Source organism: Macaca nemestrina, chromosome 12, assembly GCF_043159975.1.
Source record: "Macaca nemestrina isolate mMacNem1 chromosome 12, mMacNem.hap1, whole genome shotgun sequence".
Lineage (NCBI taxonomy): Eukaryota > Metazoa > Chordata > Mammalia > Primates > Cercopithecidae > Macaca > Macaca nemestrina.
The window spans coordinates 128,691,569-128,709,196 of NC_092136.1; the positions used below are offsets into that span (position 1 = coordinate 128,691,569).

General features: G+C 36.7%; 1 protein-coding gene across 6 annotated transcripts in view; it reads right to left on the reverse strand.

Moving 5' to 3' along the window:
• Positions 1-17,628, reverse strand: part of LOC105476208 (Rho GTPase activating protein 32) — a 308,635-nt gene that overhangs the window by 204,261 nt on the left and 86,746 nt on the right. For 3 of the 6 annotated variants that reach the window (XM_011731903.3, XM_024791081.2, XM_071075803.1), the window contains exon 1: positions 16,808-17,628. This exon is cut by the window's right edge. The exons of the other annotated variants lie outside the window; for them this stretch is intronic. In XM_011731903.3, the coding sequence (XP_011730205.2) occupies positions 16,808-16,965 (158 nt within the window). In that variant the 5' untranslated portion in view covers positions 16,966-17,628. The remainder of the gene's footprint in view (positions 1-16,807) is intronic. 6 annotated transcript variants of the gene reach the window in all.

Below are 17,628 nucleotides of genomic sequence, written 5' to 3' on the forward strand. Positions count from 1 at the left end.
ATAGAGAGTAAGTGTATAAAAGAAAAATCCAAAGGTTGATTCTTTAAAAGATTAATAAAATGAACAATCCCTAGAAGTCTGATCAATAAAAAAAATGGAGAATCTACAATAGAGATAATAAAAAGGGAGCCATAAACAGAAAGCCTGTGAACATTAAAAAGATTCTAAGGCCAGGCCGGGCGTGGTGGCTCACGGCTGTAATCCCAGCACTTTGGGAGGCTAAAGCGGACAGATCACGAGGTCAGGAGATGGAGACCATTCTGGCTAACACGGTGAAACCCCATCTCTACTAAAAATACAAAAAATTAGCCGGGCATGGTGGCAGGCGCCTGTAGTCCCAGCTACTCAGGAGACTGAGGCAGGAGAATGGCATGAACCCGGGAGGCGGAGCTTTGCAGTGAGCCGAGATCGCGCCACTGCACTCCAGCCTGGGCCACAGAGTGCGGCTCTGTCTCAAAGAAAGAAAGAAAGAAAGATTCTGAGGCTAACTATGAACATTTTTACTGCAATGTAGTTGAGAATTTAATTGAAATGAACAAATCCGAGCCGGGCACGGTGGCTCAAGCCTGTAATCCCAGCACTTTGGGAGGCTGAGACGGGCGGATCACAAGGTCAGGAGATTGAGACCATCCTGGCTAACACGGTGAAACCCCGTCTCTACTAAAAAATACAAAAAACTAGCCGGGCGAGGTGGCGGGCGCCTGTGGTCCCAGCTACTCCGGAGGCTGAGGCAGGAGAATGGCGTGAACCCGGGAGGCGGAGCTTGCAGTGAGCTGAGATCCGGCCACTGCACTCCAGCCTGGGCGACAGAGCCAGACTCAGTCTCAAAAAAAAAAAAAAAAAAAAAAAAAAAAAGAAATGAACAGAACAAATCCTCTGAAGAACACAATTCACCAAAACTGAAACAATAAACAAAAAAATTTGTACAGTCCTACAGCTATTAAACAAAATTAATCTGTAAAGAAACTCCAAGCCCAAATGAATTCACTGAATTCTTTTAAACATACAAGCAAAAAATAACAATTGTATAAACATTCTTCCAAAGTATAAAAATAAAAGGAACACTTCCCAATCTATCTTATAAGGCCAAGCCAGATTTTACAGCAAAAGCTAGACATTACTAGAAGAGAAAATTATAGGTTGATACAATGAACATAGTTATAAAACTCCTAAACAAAATATAAAATCAAACCCAGTAATATACAAAAAGGATAGTGACCGAATGAGTTTTAGTTCAAAATGCAAATTGATTTAACGTTCTAAAATCAAGCCCTGTAATTGACCACACTGTTAAAGGGAAATATATATATAAAATTTCTAATTTCTTCTTAAAAAAAAAAAAAAAAGGATACATATGCAGAACGTGCAGGTTTGTTACATAGGTATACATGTGCCATGGTGGTTTGCTGCATCTGCTGACTCGTCCTCTACGTTCCCTCCCCTCACCCTCCACCCCTCAACTGGCCCCGATCTGTGTTGTTCCCCTCTGTGTCCATCTGTCCTCAATGTTCAACTCCCAATTATGACTGAGAACATGCAGTGTTTGGTTTTCTGTTCCTATGTTAGCTTGCTGAGGATAACAGCTTCTAGCTTTGTCCATGTCCCTGAAAAGGACATGATCTCATTCCTTTTTATGGCTTTATAGTATTCCATGGTACATTTGTACCACATTTTCTTTATCCAGTCTATCATTGATGGCCATTTGGGTTGGTTCCATGTCTCTGCTGTTGTAAATAGTGCTGCAATAAACATATGTGTGCAAGTGCCTTTATATTAGAATGATTTATATTCCTTTGGGTAATGGAATTGCTAGGTCAAATGTTATTTCTGGTTCTAGATCCTTGAGGAATTGCCATAGTGTCTTCCACAAGGATTGAACTAATTTACATTCCTACCAACAGTGTAAAAGTGTTTCTATTTCTCCACAGCCTCACCAGCATCTATTGTTTCCTGACTTTTTAATAATCGCCATTCTGACTGGTGTGAGATGGTGTCTCACTGTGGTTTTGATTTGCATTTCTCTGATGATCAGTTATGTTGAGCTTTTTTTATATGTTTGTTGGCCACGTAAATGTCTTCCTTTGAGATGTGTCTGTTCGTATCCTTTGCCAACTTTTTGATGGGGTTGTCTTTTTCTCGTAAATATGTTTGAAGTTCCTTGTAAATTCTGGATATTAGACCTTTGTCAGAGGGGTAGATTGCAAAAATTTTCTCCTATTCTATAGGTTGCCTGTTCACTCTGATGATAGTTTCTTTTGCTGTGGAGAAGGTATTTAGTTTAATTAGATTCCATTTGTCAATTTTGGCTTTTATTGCAATTGTTTTTGGCGTTTTTGTTATGAAGTCTTTGTCCATGCCTATGTCCTGAATGGTACTGCTTAGGTTTTCTTCTATGGTTTGGGGTTTTACCTTTAAGTCTTTAATCCATCTTCAGTTAATTTTTATATAAGGTGAAAGGAAGGGGTCTAGGTTCAGTTTTCTGTATAGGGCTAGCCAGTTTTCCCCGCACCATTTACTGAATAGATCTTTTCCCCATTGTTTCTTTTTGTCAGGTTTGTCGAAGATCAGAGGGTTGTAGATGTGTGGTGTTATTGCTGAGGTCTCTGCTCTGCTCCATTGGTCTATATGTCTGTTTTGGTAGCCTGCTGTTTTGGTTACTGTAGCCTTGTAGTATAGTTTGAAGTCAAGTAGCGTGATGCCTCCAGCTTTGTTCTTTTTGCTTAGGAGTGTCTTGGCTATATGGAGTCTTCTTTGATTTCATATGAAATTTAAAATAGTTTTTTCTAATTCTGTAAAGAATGTCAATGGTAGTTTGATGCGAATAGCATTGAATCTATAAATTACTTCGGGCAATATGGTCATTTTCACAATATTGATTCCTCCCAACCATGAGGATAGCATGTTTTTCTATTTATTTGTGTCATCTCTTACTTCCTTGAGCAGTGGTTTGCAGTTCTCCTTGAAGAGGCCCTTAACATCCCTTGATAGCTGTATTCCTAGGTATTTTATTCTCTTTGTAGCAACTGTGAATGGGAGTTCATTCATGATTTGGCTCTCTGCTTGGCTATTGTTGATATAAAGGAATGCTTGGGATTTTTACACATTCATTTTGTATCCTGAGACTGCTGAAGCTCCTTATCAGTTCAAGGAGCTTTTGGGCTAAGATGACTGGGTTTTCTAAATATAAAATCATGTCATCTGCAAACAGAGACAACTTGACTTCCTCTCTTCCTATCTGAATAATCTTTATTTCTTTCTCTTGCCTGACTTCCCTGGCCAGAACTTCCAATACTATGTTGAATAGGAGTGGTTAGAGAGGGCACCATTGTCTTGTACTGGTTTTCAAAGAGAATGCTTCCATCTTTTGTACATTCAATATGATACTGGCTGTGGGTTCAATATGATACTGGCTCTTATTGTTTTGAAATATGTCCCATCAGTATCTAGTTTATTGAGAGTTTTTAACATGAAGGGATGTTGAATTTTATCAAAGGCCTTTTCTGCATCTCTTGAGATAATTATGTGGTTTTGTTTTTGGTTCCTAAGTCTACAGAACTCTCTACCCCAAAACAACAGAATATACATTCTTCTCAGTGCCACATGGCACTTATTCTAAAAATGACTACAATTAATAATTTGATGTAAACAGTCCTCAGCAAATGCAAAAGAACTGACATCACAACAAACAATCTCTCAGACCACAATGCAATCACATTAGAACTCAAGATTAAGAAACTCACTCAAAACCACACAATTTCATGGAAATTGAACAACCTGCTCCTGAATGACCCCTGGGTAAATAAGGAAATTGAGCCAGAAATCAGGAAGTTCTTTGAAACAAATGAGAACAAATAGAGACAACATACCAGAATATCTGGAACACAGCTAAAGCAGTGTTAAGAGGGAAATGTATAGCACTAAGTGCGCACATCAGAAAGCTAGAAAGATCTTAAATGGACACCCGAACATCACAATTAAAAGAGCTAGAGAGGCAACAGCAAACTAATCCAAAAGCTAGCAAAACACAAGAAATAACTAAGATCAGAGAAAAAATGAAGGAGATAGAGACATGAAAACCCCTCCAAAAAAAATCAAGGAATCCAGGGGCTGTTTTTTTGAAAATAAACAAACAAACAACAACAACAACAAAAACTAGCTAGACTAATAAAGAAGAGAGAGAAGAATCAAATAGACACAATAAAAAATGTTTAGGGACACCACTGACCCCACAGAAATACAAACTACCATCAAAGAATACTATAAACACCTCTACACAAATAAACTAGAAAATCGAGAAGAAATGGATAAATTCCTGGATGTATACACCCTACCAAGACTAAATCAGGAAGAAGTTGAATCCCTGAATAGATCAATAACAAGCTCTGAAATTGAGGCAGTAATTAATAGCCTACCAACCACAAAAAAAAGCCCAGGACCAGATGGATTCACAGCCAAATTCTACCAGAGGTACAAAGAGGAGCTGGTACCATTCCTTCTGAAACTACTCCAAACAATTAAAAAGGAGGGACTCCTCCCTAACTCATTTTACGAAGCCAGCATCATCCTGATACCAAAACCAGAAAGAAACACAACAAAAAAAGAAAACTTGAGGCCAATACCTCTCATGAACATCAATGCAAAAATCCTCAATAAAATACTGGAAAATCAAATCCAGCAGCACATCAAAAAACTTATCTACCACGATCAAGTTCGCTTCATCCCTGGGATGCAAGCCTGGTTCAACATACGCAAATCAATAAATGTAATCCATCACATATAATTTCAATAGGTAAAATTTAATACCTATTCATAAATTCTTTAAAATATTTTAATGAAAATTAATGAAAAACACAAATACAGCTAAGCATCACACTTAACACTGAAATACTGAATGATTTCCCACTGAGATCATGAACAAGACAAGAATGTGGTCTTCTATTCAACACTGTACTTGAGGTCTTATTCACTTGGGGAAAAAAGCAAGAAAAAATGTAAAAATTGGAAAGGAAAACATTTTTCTTTATTTGAAGACATGACATGTAAATAAACAATCTAAAAGACTCTATAAGCAATTTAAAATTAATAAGTTAGCAAGATCACTGGTTTACATGGTCAATATGTAAAAAAACAAGTGTATTTACATATATCACTATATACAATTATTTATTAAGGCAAAAAATATATCAACAACACAAGATATACTTTTAATATTTTTTGTACAATAGACTACTCATAAATAAAAAGGAATTTGCAAAAAGTAGATGAATTTCATAAATGTGCAACAGAAATCAGACATTAGAGTACATGGTATATAATTCTATTGGCATTAAGTTCAAGCTAAATTAATCTACTGTGACAGAAGTCAGAATAATAGTTATCTTTGGGAGAAGTACTGACTAGAAGGGACAAGGGTTTTGCGGTATGGTAGAAATAATCTATACCTTGATTGGGTCGTGTTTATCTGGGTATATATTATGTATAAATTTATCAAGCTGTACATTTATGATTTGTAGACTTTACATGTGTTATGCCTCAAAGTGTAAAAGTTTATTGGTAAATGTTACACAGTTTAAGAGGTGTAAAAATTATATTTATATACATTATGGGCCATGTAATGATGAATCAACTCCATAAGAAATTTAGTATCCATTTATTTGACTCTCTTGTTCTATGCTTTTAAAATTATGGACAAATTTTATCCTTAAGGTGTCTGAATGTAGTTTCATATCTAACAAAAAAGCTGTAGTTAAGGACTGACAACCATAAAACCTAAGTAACCTACTGCTGTATTTTTTACCAGAGTTTTCTGTAAAACATCTTCAGATTTAAACCTGAATGCACTCAATGAAAATGAAAAATAGGAGAGAAAACTACTTCTCCCAAATTGAAAGATTATGGGAACCAGCCTCATCATCTTGCTGTTTCCTTCATTAGGAAATTATGTAAATATCTGTCATGTATTCATTTTATTTGCATGAGATTCCTGCTTATAACTTATGAAAAATTACACTTGACAATGCTGAAGTTCCACAGAGAAGTCCAAGCACATTTCTTTCTCAAGACAAATACAGCGTATTGCCCAGGAACTGCCCCTCAGGGACTGTTCACTCCCAGGCATCTCTTTTCTTGGTCCCTGGAATAAATTCCAAGCAGCATGTCTTTCTCTTTTTACTCTTCCGATCTGTTTTTATTTCTTGTTCTTTGCCAAATTTGGTTCCGGTTCTGCAATAGTTACTATCCACTGGTGGCAACAATGGCTGGAAGTCTGTTTTATGGTCAGACCATTTTGATATCTACTCTCTGTCAGCAACGGAGAATTTGGTTTGGTAGTCAATTTTTGTCTGTCTGTGTAGAAATATGCCTCAATTCCACTGGAGGGAACAGATCTTTGAGACATGTCCTAAGTGCTCAGTTTGGTGTTCTCTATTCATTTTACCCATGGCTGATGATATAAATCTGAGACTACCAGCGTTGTGTGTGCCTGGAACTGATAAAAGCAATTATCTGCTATCATAGGGTGCAACAAATTTTCCTACTTTCAGAGGATATTAATAAATTAGATTGCAAAGCCTCTTAAAATACAGGAACTCTGTTCTGGTTAGCCTATATGGACTAATAATCACTTACATAAATCTAATATTCCCAGAATTCCTATAAAATAAAGAAACTAACTCTCTAACACTGATGGGGACAGTTATATTGGTGGTGACGATGGAACAGAGGTTTGCTGAAGCCAGTTGGAATTCAGTTTTGGTCACTTCCCACTCAAAATATCTTATATACTATAATTCTTCATAGGTATTACAACCGAATCATACACAAATCAAAAAGGTATATAAAGAAAAATTACTTCCATCCCTGTCTCCAATCTGCCCAATTCCAACCCATTAAATTCTCTACCTGCCCAGGTAATCAATTTCCTATATATTCTTCCAAACTTTATTACTATAGCTGTATATATTTATACATAAATTATTCATATGAATGAAAAAAATACATCCACACAGAGTATAAAAGTAACGTGTAAATATGCTGCTCCTTAGTCGGTTTACACATTGTTGTATACCTTGTTTTCCTCTAACTTTTCCTGGAGACTTTCCATATCAATTCATAGAACTTCTTTGATGTTTTTACAACTATATAATGTTCCCCTGTGTAGCTATTCCATAATTTATTTAACTAATCCCCTACTGATGGATACTTGAATAAATTATTTCCAATCTATTGCTATTACAAACAACGCTACAATAAGTTTATACATTTCTATGTCATTCTATATATGTACAAGTTATCTGAAAAACAAATTTTGAACAGTGAAAAAAATTCTTTTTATATATTAGCCCATTTTTCTATTGGGTTGTTGGACTTTTTCTTAACCATTTTTAGTTCTTTGTATATTAAGATTAATCCTTCATCTGTAATATGAGTTCCAAGTATTTTTCCCAGGTTGTCATTTGTCCTTGCTTATTTTGTTTTTTGTAATGTAGATGTTTTATATTTTATGTAGCCTCATTTCTCAACCCTTTCCTTCATGGCTTTGTTTTTTTTAACTGCTTTAAATCATAATTAAAAATGCCTTCCTATTATAGAAAAAAATTGTTTTAATTCTCTATGCTTTCTATTAACTTTTTTGATTTGTTTTGTTTTGAGACAGGGTCTCACTCTGTCACCAGGGCTGGAGTGCAGTGGTGTAATCATAGCTTACTATAGCCTCAAACTCCTGGGCTCAAGAGACCCTCCCATTTCAGTCTCCTGAATACCTGGGACTACAGGCATGTACCACCATGCCAGACTAAGTTTTTAATTTTTCTTTTGTAGTGACAGGGTCTTGCTATGTTGACCAGGCTGTTTTCAAACTCCTGGCCTCAAGGGATCCTGCCACTTTAGCCTCCCAAAATGTTGGGATTACAGGCATGAGTCACTGCACCCAGCCTTCTTTTAAAAATTTTTATGTTTTCATGTAGTACATTTAAATCTTTGATCATTTTTAATTCATCCTTGGTATGAGGTAGGATTCCTATTTTCTTTATTTCCACAGGTGAATATGCAGTTTCTCCAAAACTATTTACTGAATAGTACATATTATCTCCATTGGCTTTTGAGAAGTCATCTTTACCATACCTAAATGTTCCTACGAATGTGGGTATATTTCTAGGATTTCCATTCTACCCCATAATACCGTCTCTTCATGTCCCACAACCAACGAGTTTTAATTACTGAGACTAAGACTTCACACTACAACATCTGGTTGCAAAAGTCCTCTATATCCACTACCCTTGTTCTTTTTCTTTTTCCTACAGTTTCTTGGTTAAATTATTTAGCCAAGATCAATTTAGTTTTTTAAAAAGGATTCTTATCATCACATTAAATTTATAAATTAACTTAAACTAACACCTTTATGGTGCTGTATATTTCCAGTTATGAACAAGGCATATTATTCAACTGTTCCAAACTTCTTTTACGTTCTTCAATGATGTTTTACACTTTTATCATGTAGGTTTTAGAGTTCGTTGTTAAGTTTATTTCTGGTATCTTATCTTCCTTGTTGCTCTTGAAAGTGGCACTTTTTCTTCCATTCTATCTTCTCACTAGTTATTGTTTGATACACTATTTTAAGCCCTGTTTTGCAGATAGGAAAAGTGGAATGCTTGACCATATCTTGGTCATTCCAGATGTGGAAAACTATTTTTTCCTGGAAGACCCCACTCGCCATCCTGAAGAGGACACTGAAGCAGCCATTCACACTCCTAAGACCCACCAAATTGCATGAAAGGCACCATGATTCTACCTCAGTGAATGTTCCCTGCAGAGAAGTTTCCCCTCAAAATCTATGAAAAAAACTTCCCAGTGGACTTCCAGTCCTAGACTGCATATATGTAAGGAAGCAAATCTCTCCAAGTATCTCAAAAATCATTAAGTTAAATAGGAAAAAATAAATCCTTAACAGAATGGTATGGATGGCACCAGAAGGCCAGAGATCAGACTTTGATATACTTCTGAAAGACAAAAAGACTGAAAAACTTAAAGGTAAGTGGGATCATACTAACCTAAAGAGAAAAACAGAAGTTCAAGGGCTATACCCCATCCCTCTCCTCTCCACAACAAGAGAGATGCTTGCCCCCAGGGTACTAACAAAAACTGGAAAATTAACCTGTAAAGAAATTTAACAACTGACCAGAAGGACGAGGGCTCCTAATATGGGTGTGCGCCCCTAAAAGAAGCAAGGCAGAGCCATATGCATCATAGGGCTACTGAAGAAAACACAGTAGGGGAAAGGGCAAAGAAGCGTAGATATTTTGCTTAGCAGTTAAAAGATAGGTTCTGAATAGTCAGAATAAAACAAAACATGTACACTGAATGAATAAAGCTCCAAAGCTCAAGAAGAAAGAAAATAACCTAATATTATACAAATACCTTGTGTTTCTACATCTATATGTGAAGAACCCTTAAAAATAATTTCCCTACTCAAATTGAATTTGAACAATTAAAAAAAGAAGATGAAATTAGTGAGCTAAGAGAACAAGTAAAAAAAAAACTTCAATTCACAAAGTAAAATGTAAAAAAAAATATATCGCAAAAGATTAAGGGGACTTAATAGAGGCAAAGGCAATAATAATAGGAAACAACAAAATTTCTTCCCTAACACAAAGGTTTGACTCTGTAGACTGAAAGTCACTAAGTTCCAAACAACTCACTAAGTTCCAAACTAAAGAACTGATAACAAAATATACACAACTAACAATAAAAAAGAAACTCTTAACAAGTATTCAGGCAAAAAGAACATGTTACCTACAAAGAAAAAGAAAAAAACAGATTGGTATTTAAACTTATATAAGAAATCAGAGAACATCACCCAGAGAACTTAACTGAGCAAAAATACTGAAGATATCAAGCAAATACAAATGATTCAAAACAGATACATTAAGATAGAATGTGATACAGAGAAGAAGCAACATAAACACTAAACAATGACACAAATAATTAAATCTGAATGAAAAAACAAAAAACATTAAACTGAGGCAGAATGGATGAAAAAGAGTTTCAAAAGTCTCATCCAGAAGTATGAGACTGAGAGGAGGAAGCTGAAGTTTCCTAAAGATCTTACTTTATGAGGAAGAGAAGTAGAGGAGAAAAAAGAACCACGATTTAAAACACAAACACACATACACAGAAAGAGAAAACCAGAGAGAGAGAGAGAGAACGAGAGAGAGAGAGAGAGAAAACCTGGGTGAAAGAAATTATTTTATTTTCAAATACAGAAAATACATGTATGATTATGAGAACATGGAAAGGGAAATTAATCATTAATGTAAAGAAAAGTATAGTGAAACTTCCAAAATTAAGTATCTGGGAAGGTTTTGCTTGCTCTGATTATTACCTTGCTAACCTAGTCACTTGACATGTTTAATTTAAAAAAAAAGAAAATTGACTAATTTATAAATAGAGCTTTAAATGTTTCAGGGATTCCCATTTATTTTTGAAAGTCCCACTGACTATTTAAGGGAGTTTAGTGCCGAAGTGAAATGCAAGAGTTAGAAAAATTAAGTTTGGGTTTAAACTTTTTAACTTTAATTAAACAACCTAATAACCAGGAACTTTTATACAGGTTTATATAGTTTCTGTACTCTAGGGCCTTTCGTGAACATCAAATACTCATACTGATAGACACAAGAAAGGCCCACCTTGGACTCCATCCCAAAGGGCTTAATTACTAAAATACCAAGAAAGCCTTGTACTGGCATGCCCCATGGTTAAGACAGATTCATTTCGCAGATTATGAAGACAGCCTAATGGCTAGCCTCCATTACTGCCTGAAATTTTCTGCGATTAAGGGAGGTTCAAATCAGACTCTGCTGATCACTATTAAATTCACTGATGAGAGTATGTTGGGTGAATGTTATACTTAGTGTTAAAAGAGTATTTTAGAAACTTCTACACAGCAAAGAAAACAATCAACAAAGTGAAGAGACAACCCACAGCAAGGGAGAAAATATTTGCAAACTACCCATGGTAGAAAGGATTAATAACCAGAATATATAAGGAATCCAAATAACCAGAAAAAAAAATGTAATAATCCAATTTAAAAATGGGCAAAAGATTTGAACAGGCATTTCTCAAAAGACAGCAACAAATGGCAAACAAGCACAGGAAAAAGTGCTCAACATCACTGATCATCAGAGAAATGCAAATCAAAACTACAATGAGATATCATCTCACCCCAGTTAAAATGGCTTATATCCAAAAGAAAGGCAATAAGAAATGCCGGCAAAATGTGAAGAAATGGGAATCCTCACACATTGTTGATAGGAATGTAAATTAGGCAACTATTATGAAGAAAAGTTTGGAGGTTCCTCAAAAAAACTAAAACTAGAGCTACCATATGATCTAGCCATCCCAATGCTGGACATATACCCAAAAGAAAGGAAACCAGTCTACTGAAGAGGATCTGCACTCTCAATTTTCTTGCAGCACTGTTCACAATAGCCAAGATCTGAAAGCAACCTAAGCGTCCATCAACGGATGAATGGATAAAGAAAATGTGGTACTTATACCCAATGGAGTACTATTCAGTCATAAAAATAATGAGATTTAGTCCTTTGCAACAACATGGTTGGAGCTAGAGGTCATTATGTTAAGTGAAATAAGCCAGGCACAGGAAGACAAACATCACATGTTCTCATTTATATGTGTAACCTAAAAATCAAAACAATTGAACTCACGGATGCAGAGAGTAGAAGGATGGTTACCAGAGGCTGGGAAGGGTGGTGGGGGCATAGTGGGGGGTTGGTGGGGATAGTTAATGGGTCCAAAAAGTAGTTAGAGTAAATGAATAAGGCCTAGTATTTGATAGCACAATACGGTGACTATAGTCAATAATAATTTAATTGTACATTGAAAAATAACTAAAATTGTACACTGAAAAAGAACTTTGATTATTTACAAAACAAAGAGTAAATGCTTGCAGGGATGGATACCCCATCATGAGGGGATGGTTACCCCATCTTCCATGATATGATCATTACACACTGTGTGCCTGTATCAAAACATCTCATGTACCCCATAAAAATATACACCCACTAGGAACCCCCCAAAATTAAAAATAATTTTTTAAAATAACATTTTACAGGCTAAAGTAAATCCTAGATGTTTCTTCAAGGTTACAAAGCAATATAAGTTATATCTTTTTGGGCAAAATATACATCTTTTTTGACATCGTAAGTAACAGGTTATAAAAGATGAGATGCCTTTGAAAAGCCACACAGTATAAAATGGGTCTAGGTGTGATACTGGTATGGACATACAGTTAATTGGGTTTTTCTGTTTTGTTTTTTTGTGTGTGTTTGTTTGTTTTAGAGATGGAGTCTCATTCTGTCACCCAGGTTGGAATGCAGTGGCATGATTTCGGCTCACTGCAACCTCTATCTCCCAGGTTCAAGCGATTCTCCTGCCTCAGCCTCCCAAATAGCTGGGATTACAGACACCCACCACCACACCTGGATAATTTTTGTATTTTTAGTAAAAGACAGGGTTTCGCCATGTTGGCCAGGCTGGTCTCAAACTCCTGACCTCAGGTGATCTGCCTGCCTCGGCCTCCCAAAGTGCTAGGATTACAGCTATGAGCCACCAAGACCAACCTCAATTAATTGTTAATATTCCCTCTCTATACTTCTGGGATCATTAAAACTGGCTGGGAAAACTGATATCAAGAATTTGTGCACAAGATAAAAGAACAGGCATAGTAATAAAAACAGAAAATCTTGAAATTGTTTGACGGGCTTCCAGGGAAAATGAGCCATTAAAAGAAATCATCTAGATCCGACCTGATAGCCTGGGCCTGGGAGTTCAAGGCTATTGTGAGCCTAGAAGATGTATAATACCACAGTGAAGACCCTTATTACCTACTTAGACTGTCTCAATAGCTTCTAATTTGTGGCATCCTTCCAAATAAGATAACTGGTCCATGGTCCAGGGGTTGAGAACTCCTGAGGTAGAGGATGAATAATGCAACCAACCAAACAATCAAGTGCATGAAGTATCATTAGTTCCATAATGCTATAAATGAATGAAGGCACTGTCCCCCCAAATTAAAATATGTTCACCAAATAATCCAGTTTAACTAGAGTCAGAGGTTTCTTGTCACTTAAAATGAATTGCCTTAATAATGGAGATACACATGAAGATCAGCGATCTGGGCATCTACAGATCCTGATCAAAAATATGGTTCAATTATACACTATATCATCTCTGTAGCTGCTTCAAATTATATGTCATATTTGCCAGGCTATCAGTCCATAATGTGGTATTAGGGAAGTCTAAACAAAACCACACGATAAACATTTCTACCTTCAAATGCAAAACAACTAGAACCTTTCATGATTCCTAGGTGTATTAGAGGTCACTTTTTTATCTTTTTTTCTCTTTTTTTTTGGAGACAGTCTCGCTCAGTCGCCCAGGCTGGAGTGCAGTGGCACAATCTCGGCTCACTGCAAACTCCACCTCCTGGGTTCACGCCATTCTCCTGCTCCAGCCTCCCGAGTAGCTGGGACTACAGGCGCCCACCACTACGCCCAGCTAATTTTTTTAAATATATTTTTAGTAGAGATGGGGTTTCACTGTGTTGGCCAGGATGGTCTTGATCTCCTGACTTCATGATCCACCCTTCTCGGCCTCCCAAAGTGCTGGGATTACAGGCGTGAGCCACCGCACCCAGCTGAGGTCACATTTTTTTAAAGTCACTTTATTGGGTTCATCACTTCATTTTTAGGATAGTCACATAATGTATGTATCATTGGTGCTCATAACCTCCTCAAAAAAAAAACGAATTTCAAAACTGAGATATCAGCTGTAGCCTCTTGTAAGTTATCAGTTAGCAGAAAACAGCATTTACCAGCAGATAGCCCCGAAACTCTTTCATCAGTCTTCACTTTCAAAGTCAGTTACACCTGGGTTCAAATTTCCGCTCCACCACACGCAAAACTTTGCTCTACCATGACAAATGTGGGCTATGTGACTCCCTGAGCCATAAATTCCTCATCGAGAAAATAGGAAAAATGATACCTGCTTTATAGGAGTGATAAGCAGTTACTGATATACTGTAGATATGATATACTAGGCATATATATGGCCTAGTACATTACATATAACAATTTCTAAATAATGTTTTTCTTTCTTGATAGAATTAAAACATGTATGCTTTTTGTTTTCTGTCTTATATTCCTCCTTCTCATCCAGGGATGGATTTTTCTAATGATCTCTAGGAACTATTTTATTGTAAGGACTAAATATTCTAGTCTAATAATTATTTTGCCACAATGACAAGGTGGGTAATAATACCGATTACTAGCTTCACACTACAAGTAAGATTCAGAAAATGAGAGATCTGCGAGACAATGGCAGACAAGTTTAAACTACCTCCATGACGGAGACTGGCAACTTCCCATAGTGCAAGAATGTAATAAAAAGGATCCTTTCATCCAACTGAGTCCAAAAATAAATGCTATTTCAAAAGCTACTGGACAAACATTAACTTGTCTCTGAGAGTACTTCCTCCTAAAGCAGATGGCACCTGGAAGCACCAGAGGCCTACATTCTAGGTGCAGTGTGACTTTACTCTCTTAGCCATGGTGCCTCAACTTACACAAGAGCAGGCTTTTAGGGGTGCATTTAAAATGTAGTTTAGAAGCTATTCAGGGAAAAAGAAAAGTGCACAACCTTTTGCCCTCATCTCATTAGTTGTGTGTGTGTGTATGTGAATGGAAATGTAACCAATACAACAGCTTGGTGTCACATGTATTAGCAGAGATTTTTACAAAAACACATTAAGACATTTTTTAAATTATTACATTAATTTTACAAAAACAACGGTCATACCACACTGAGTCTACTATTTGGTCCTCCCAAGGTTACAGCTGCAAGTTCTATCCGATCCTTCCCCTTCCACACCCACACATCCATTTTCCTGCAAGGCATCTCGCAGGAAGCCACCACGAGGTTGTGACACCACCCTGCTGCCGTATTTCCTCATGCCCCACTGCTGAATGTGTGAGAAACACTACATGAAATTGGGCCTTGCCCACACCTCATTGTTACATTTGTAAATAAAATAAGATCAAATTGCAAAGATGTAACTGATTGAGGAGAGCCATGGTGCTATTCAGATAGGAAATACAACTATAAACAGAAGACAAATGCCCTATGGTATCACAGTTTCCTTAAACAACACATCACTAGCTCAGTGTCTCAGAATGAAAATGCTGTCACATACTCCCAAGGAAAAGAAGAGCTCAGTCTTACACAAATTTGCTTTTAAATGTCAAAAGAAAATCCGAGAGAGACGCCCACTGACTAACAAGTAAATCTAGGATTACAGTACCAAATTTGTTATAAAAACAACAACGAAATAAGTTCCAAGTGGTTTCTTCCTTTGACAAATACCCAAATAACTTCCACAATTTGAACACCAGGTCAAAAAGTTTTATTACAAACAAAACAAATACTTTATTCCTACTCATTGTTAGCAAGACACAAACCATATTAAAAAGCAGAAGATGTGACTAACAATTAGCATACCTTGGAAGGGAAGGGACTTACTCAAATTTGAAAGGCTAAATAAAATTATGAGAAAATGAGAAAGTTCAGACAAAAAATAATCATATGCTAATAAAATAATTCATTTTTATACTCTGAAAATTATTCTTTTAAAATTTAAAATATACTTCTCATTTATTTGAACCCCTGAGTAAAAAATTTAGTGAGGGTTATCAAGAGTTCCCAATATTCAATCCCTTCCATCATTTAACCTAGACTTTAAAAAATAAAATTTGTGGATAAAGAAATCCTTTGACTAGAGAAAAGGAGAAACTCTTTTTCAGCATTAAACACAAAGACAGTATCTGACGAAAATAGTATATTCACCTATCCGAGTTCTCATAGGTAAACTTACAAAAGATGTTTAATTGCACGTGAGTGGCAGTGATGATATGCAGTGCAAACTTCAAACTTCATCAAGAGATTTTGTGATGCTCTAAAAGTATTAAATTGCTAACTCTGAATGAAAAAGAAAAGCCAGAATAAAGTCCCTTAAAATTTGCAACAGTACAACAGAATGAATGAAACACTGGTTCTGTTCTCACAAACTGGTTAAGACATCTTTCTTCACCACTAACACTAAACTGAGAGTTGCTTCATCAGGAGGCATCCTCTAAAAACTTCAATTATGAAGTTATTAATACTACCAGAGATTCAAAATCCAAGAGAGATTTGGGGGAAGGGGGGTGTGAGATATAAGATTAGAGGCAAGGGTAAGGACCAAAGTCACAAAATAACCAATCTGTACTTAATCAAAATTTTTTATACCCATGCATAAGGCCAACAAAGCAGGCAGGCACGCAGACACACACACACACACACACACACACACACACCACATTCCAAGAAAAAGAGGAAGAAAAATCTATTAGATACAAATTCAGATCAAATCTATTTGATACAAATCAGATACAGGAAGGGGTAGTAGTTCATTATGAGTCTCTACTTGAAATTCCTGAAAGGCTACTACAAAACCTGTCTAACACCTTCTCCTCCTGGTGTTCTAACAAGCCATGTAAAATGCATTTTACAAGTCCAGGGCAAGTTCTGGAATGAGGAGTGCTATATACAACTCAAAACCTGCCCCCTTCAGCTCCAAACCTTCCCCCAGAAAACAGAAAGTCTTATTGGAAAAGAGACTGAAATGCAGAGAAGAAAAAGGGGTGCGGGTGGGGGTAGGGAGTGAAGAGGACAAAGGAACTGTGAATTCCATAGTTACCTGAACTTCTCTTCCCTTTCTTCCTCTTCACAGTCAGTCACCTGGACTGTAACTTCAGACTCCAACCAGAAGACACCGTCATCCCCTGAAGTGCTACTCTCACTTTCAGTCTCCATCTTGTATTTAAAAAAGAAAAACACAACTAGACCTCCAGGCATGGAATAAAAAGCACCAATATTCAGGCTGTTCAGCTCTACTTATGCATACTCAGACGTGTGGCTGGTACCCCAGTGACAGGTACTGGTGCTGGTTTAATTACAGTCAGGGTACAGACAGGAAATCACAGGCAGCACAGTCACTGCATCTGACTGCCATACTACTGGGTGACACCTAGACCCTCCCACTGCCTTAGGCTGCGTGACCTACATAACCAAAAGCAGAATCCAAATGAAGGTGATTTTTTACTAATTATTCTGTAATAATGACTTTTCTCAAAGTTTCCACTTAGTAAGTTAAAAATAGGTATTTTCAAATTGGAAGCTTTATTTGTGTCCTTTTTTTGATCTCAGACTCCAGAAAGGTAAACAGAAAACTAGAAAGAACACCACCATCCACGGGCCAAGCACATGAGAACCACAGTTATAGATCTCACAGTTAAGGAGGCTCACAATAAGTAGAGAAGATAAGTATGCTCTAGGGACCTGCCTAGGTTCATCATGCCTTCCAATATTATACCCATCTTTCCTTCCTCTCAGTAAGGACTGCCATATGCATCTCTGCTCAAGTATCCAGAGTGAGACATAAAAGCTGGGCTTGTCCACAATCCTCGAAAGAAAAAGTTTAAGTGTCACACGTTCAAAGATGCTGACAATAACCTCAAA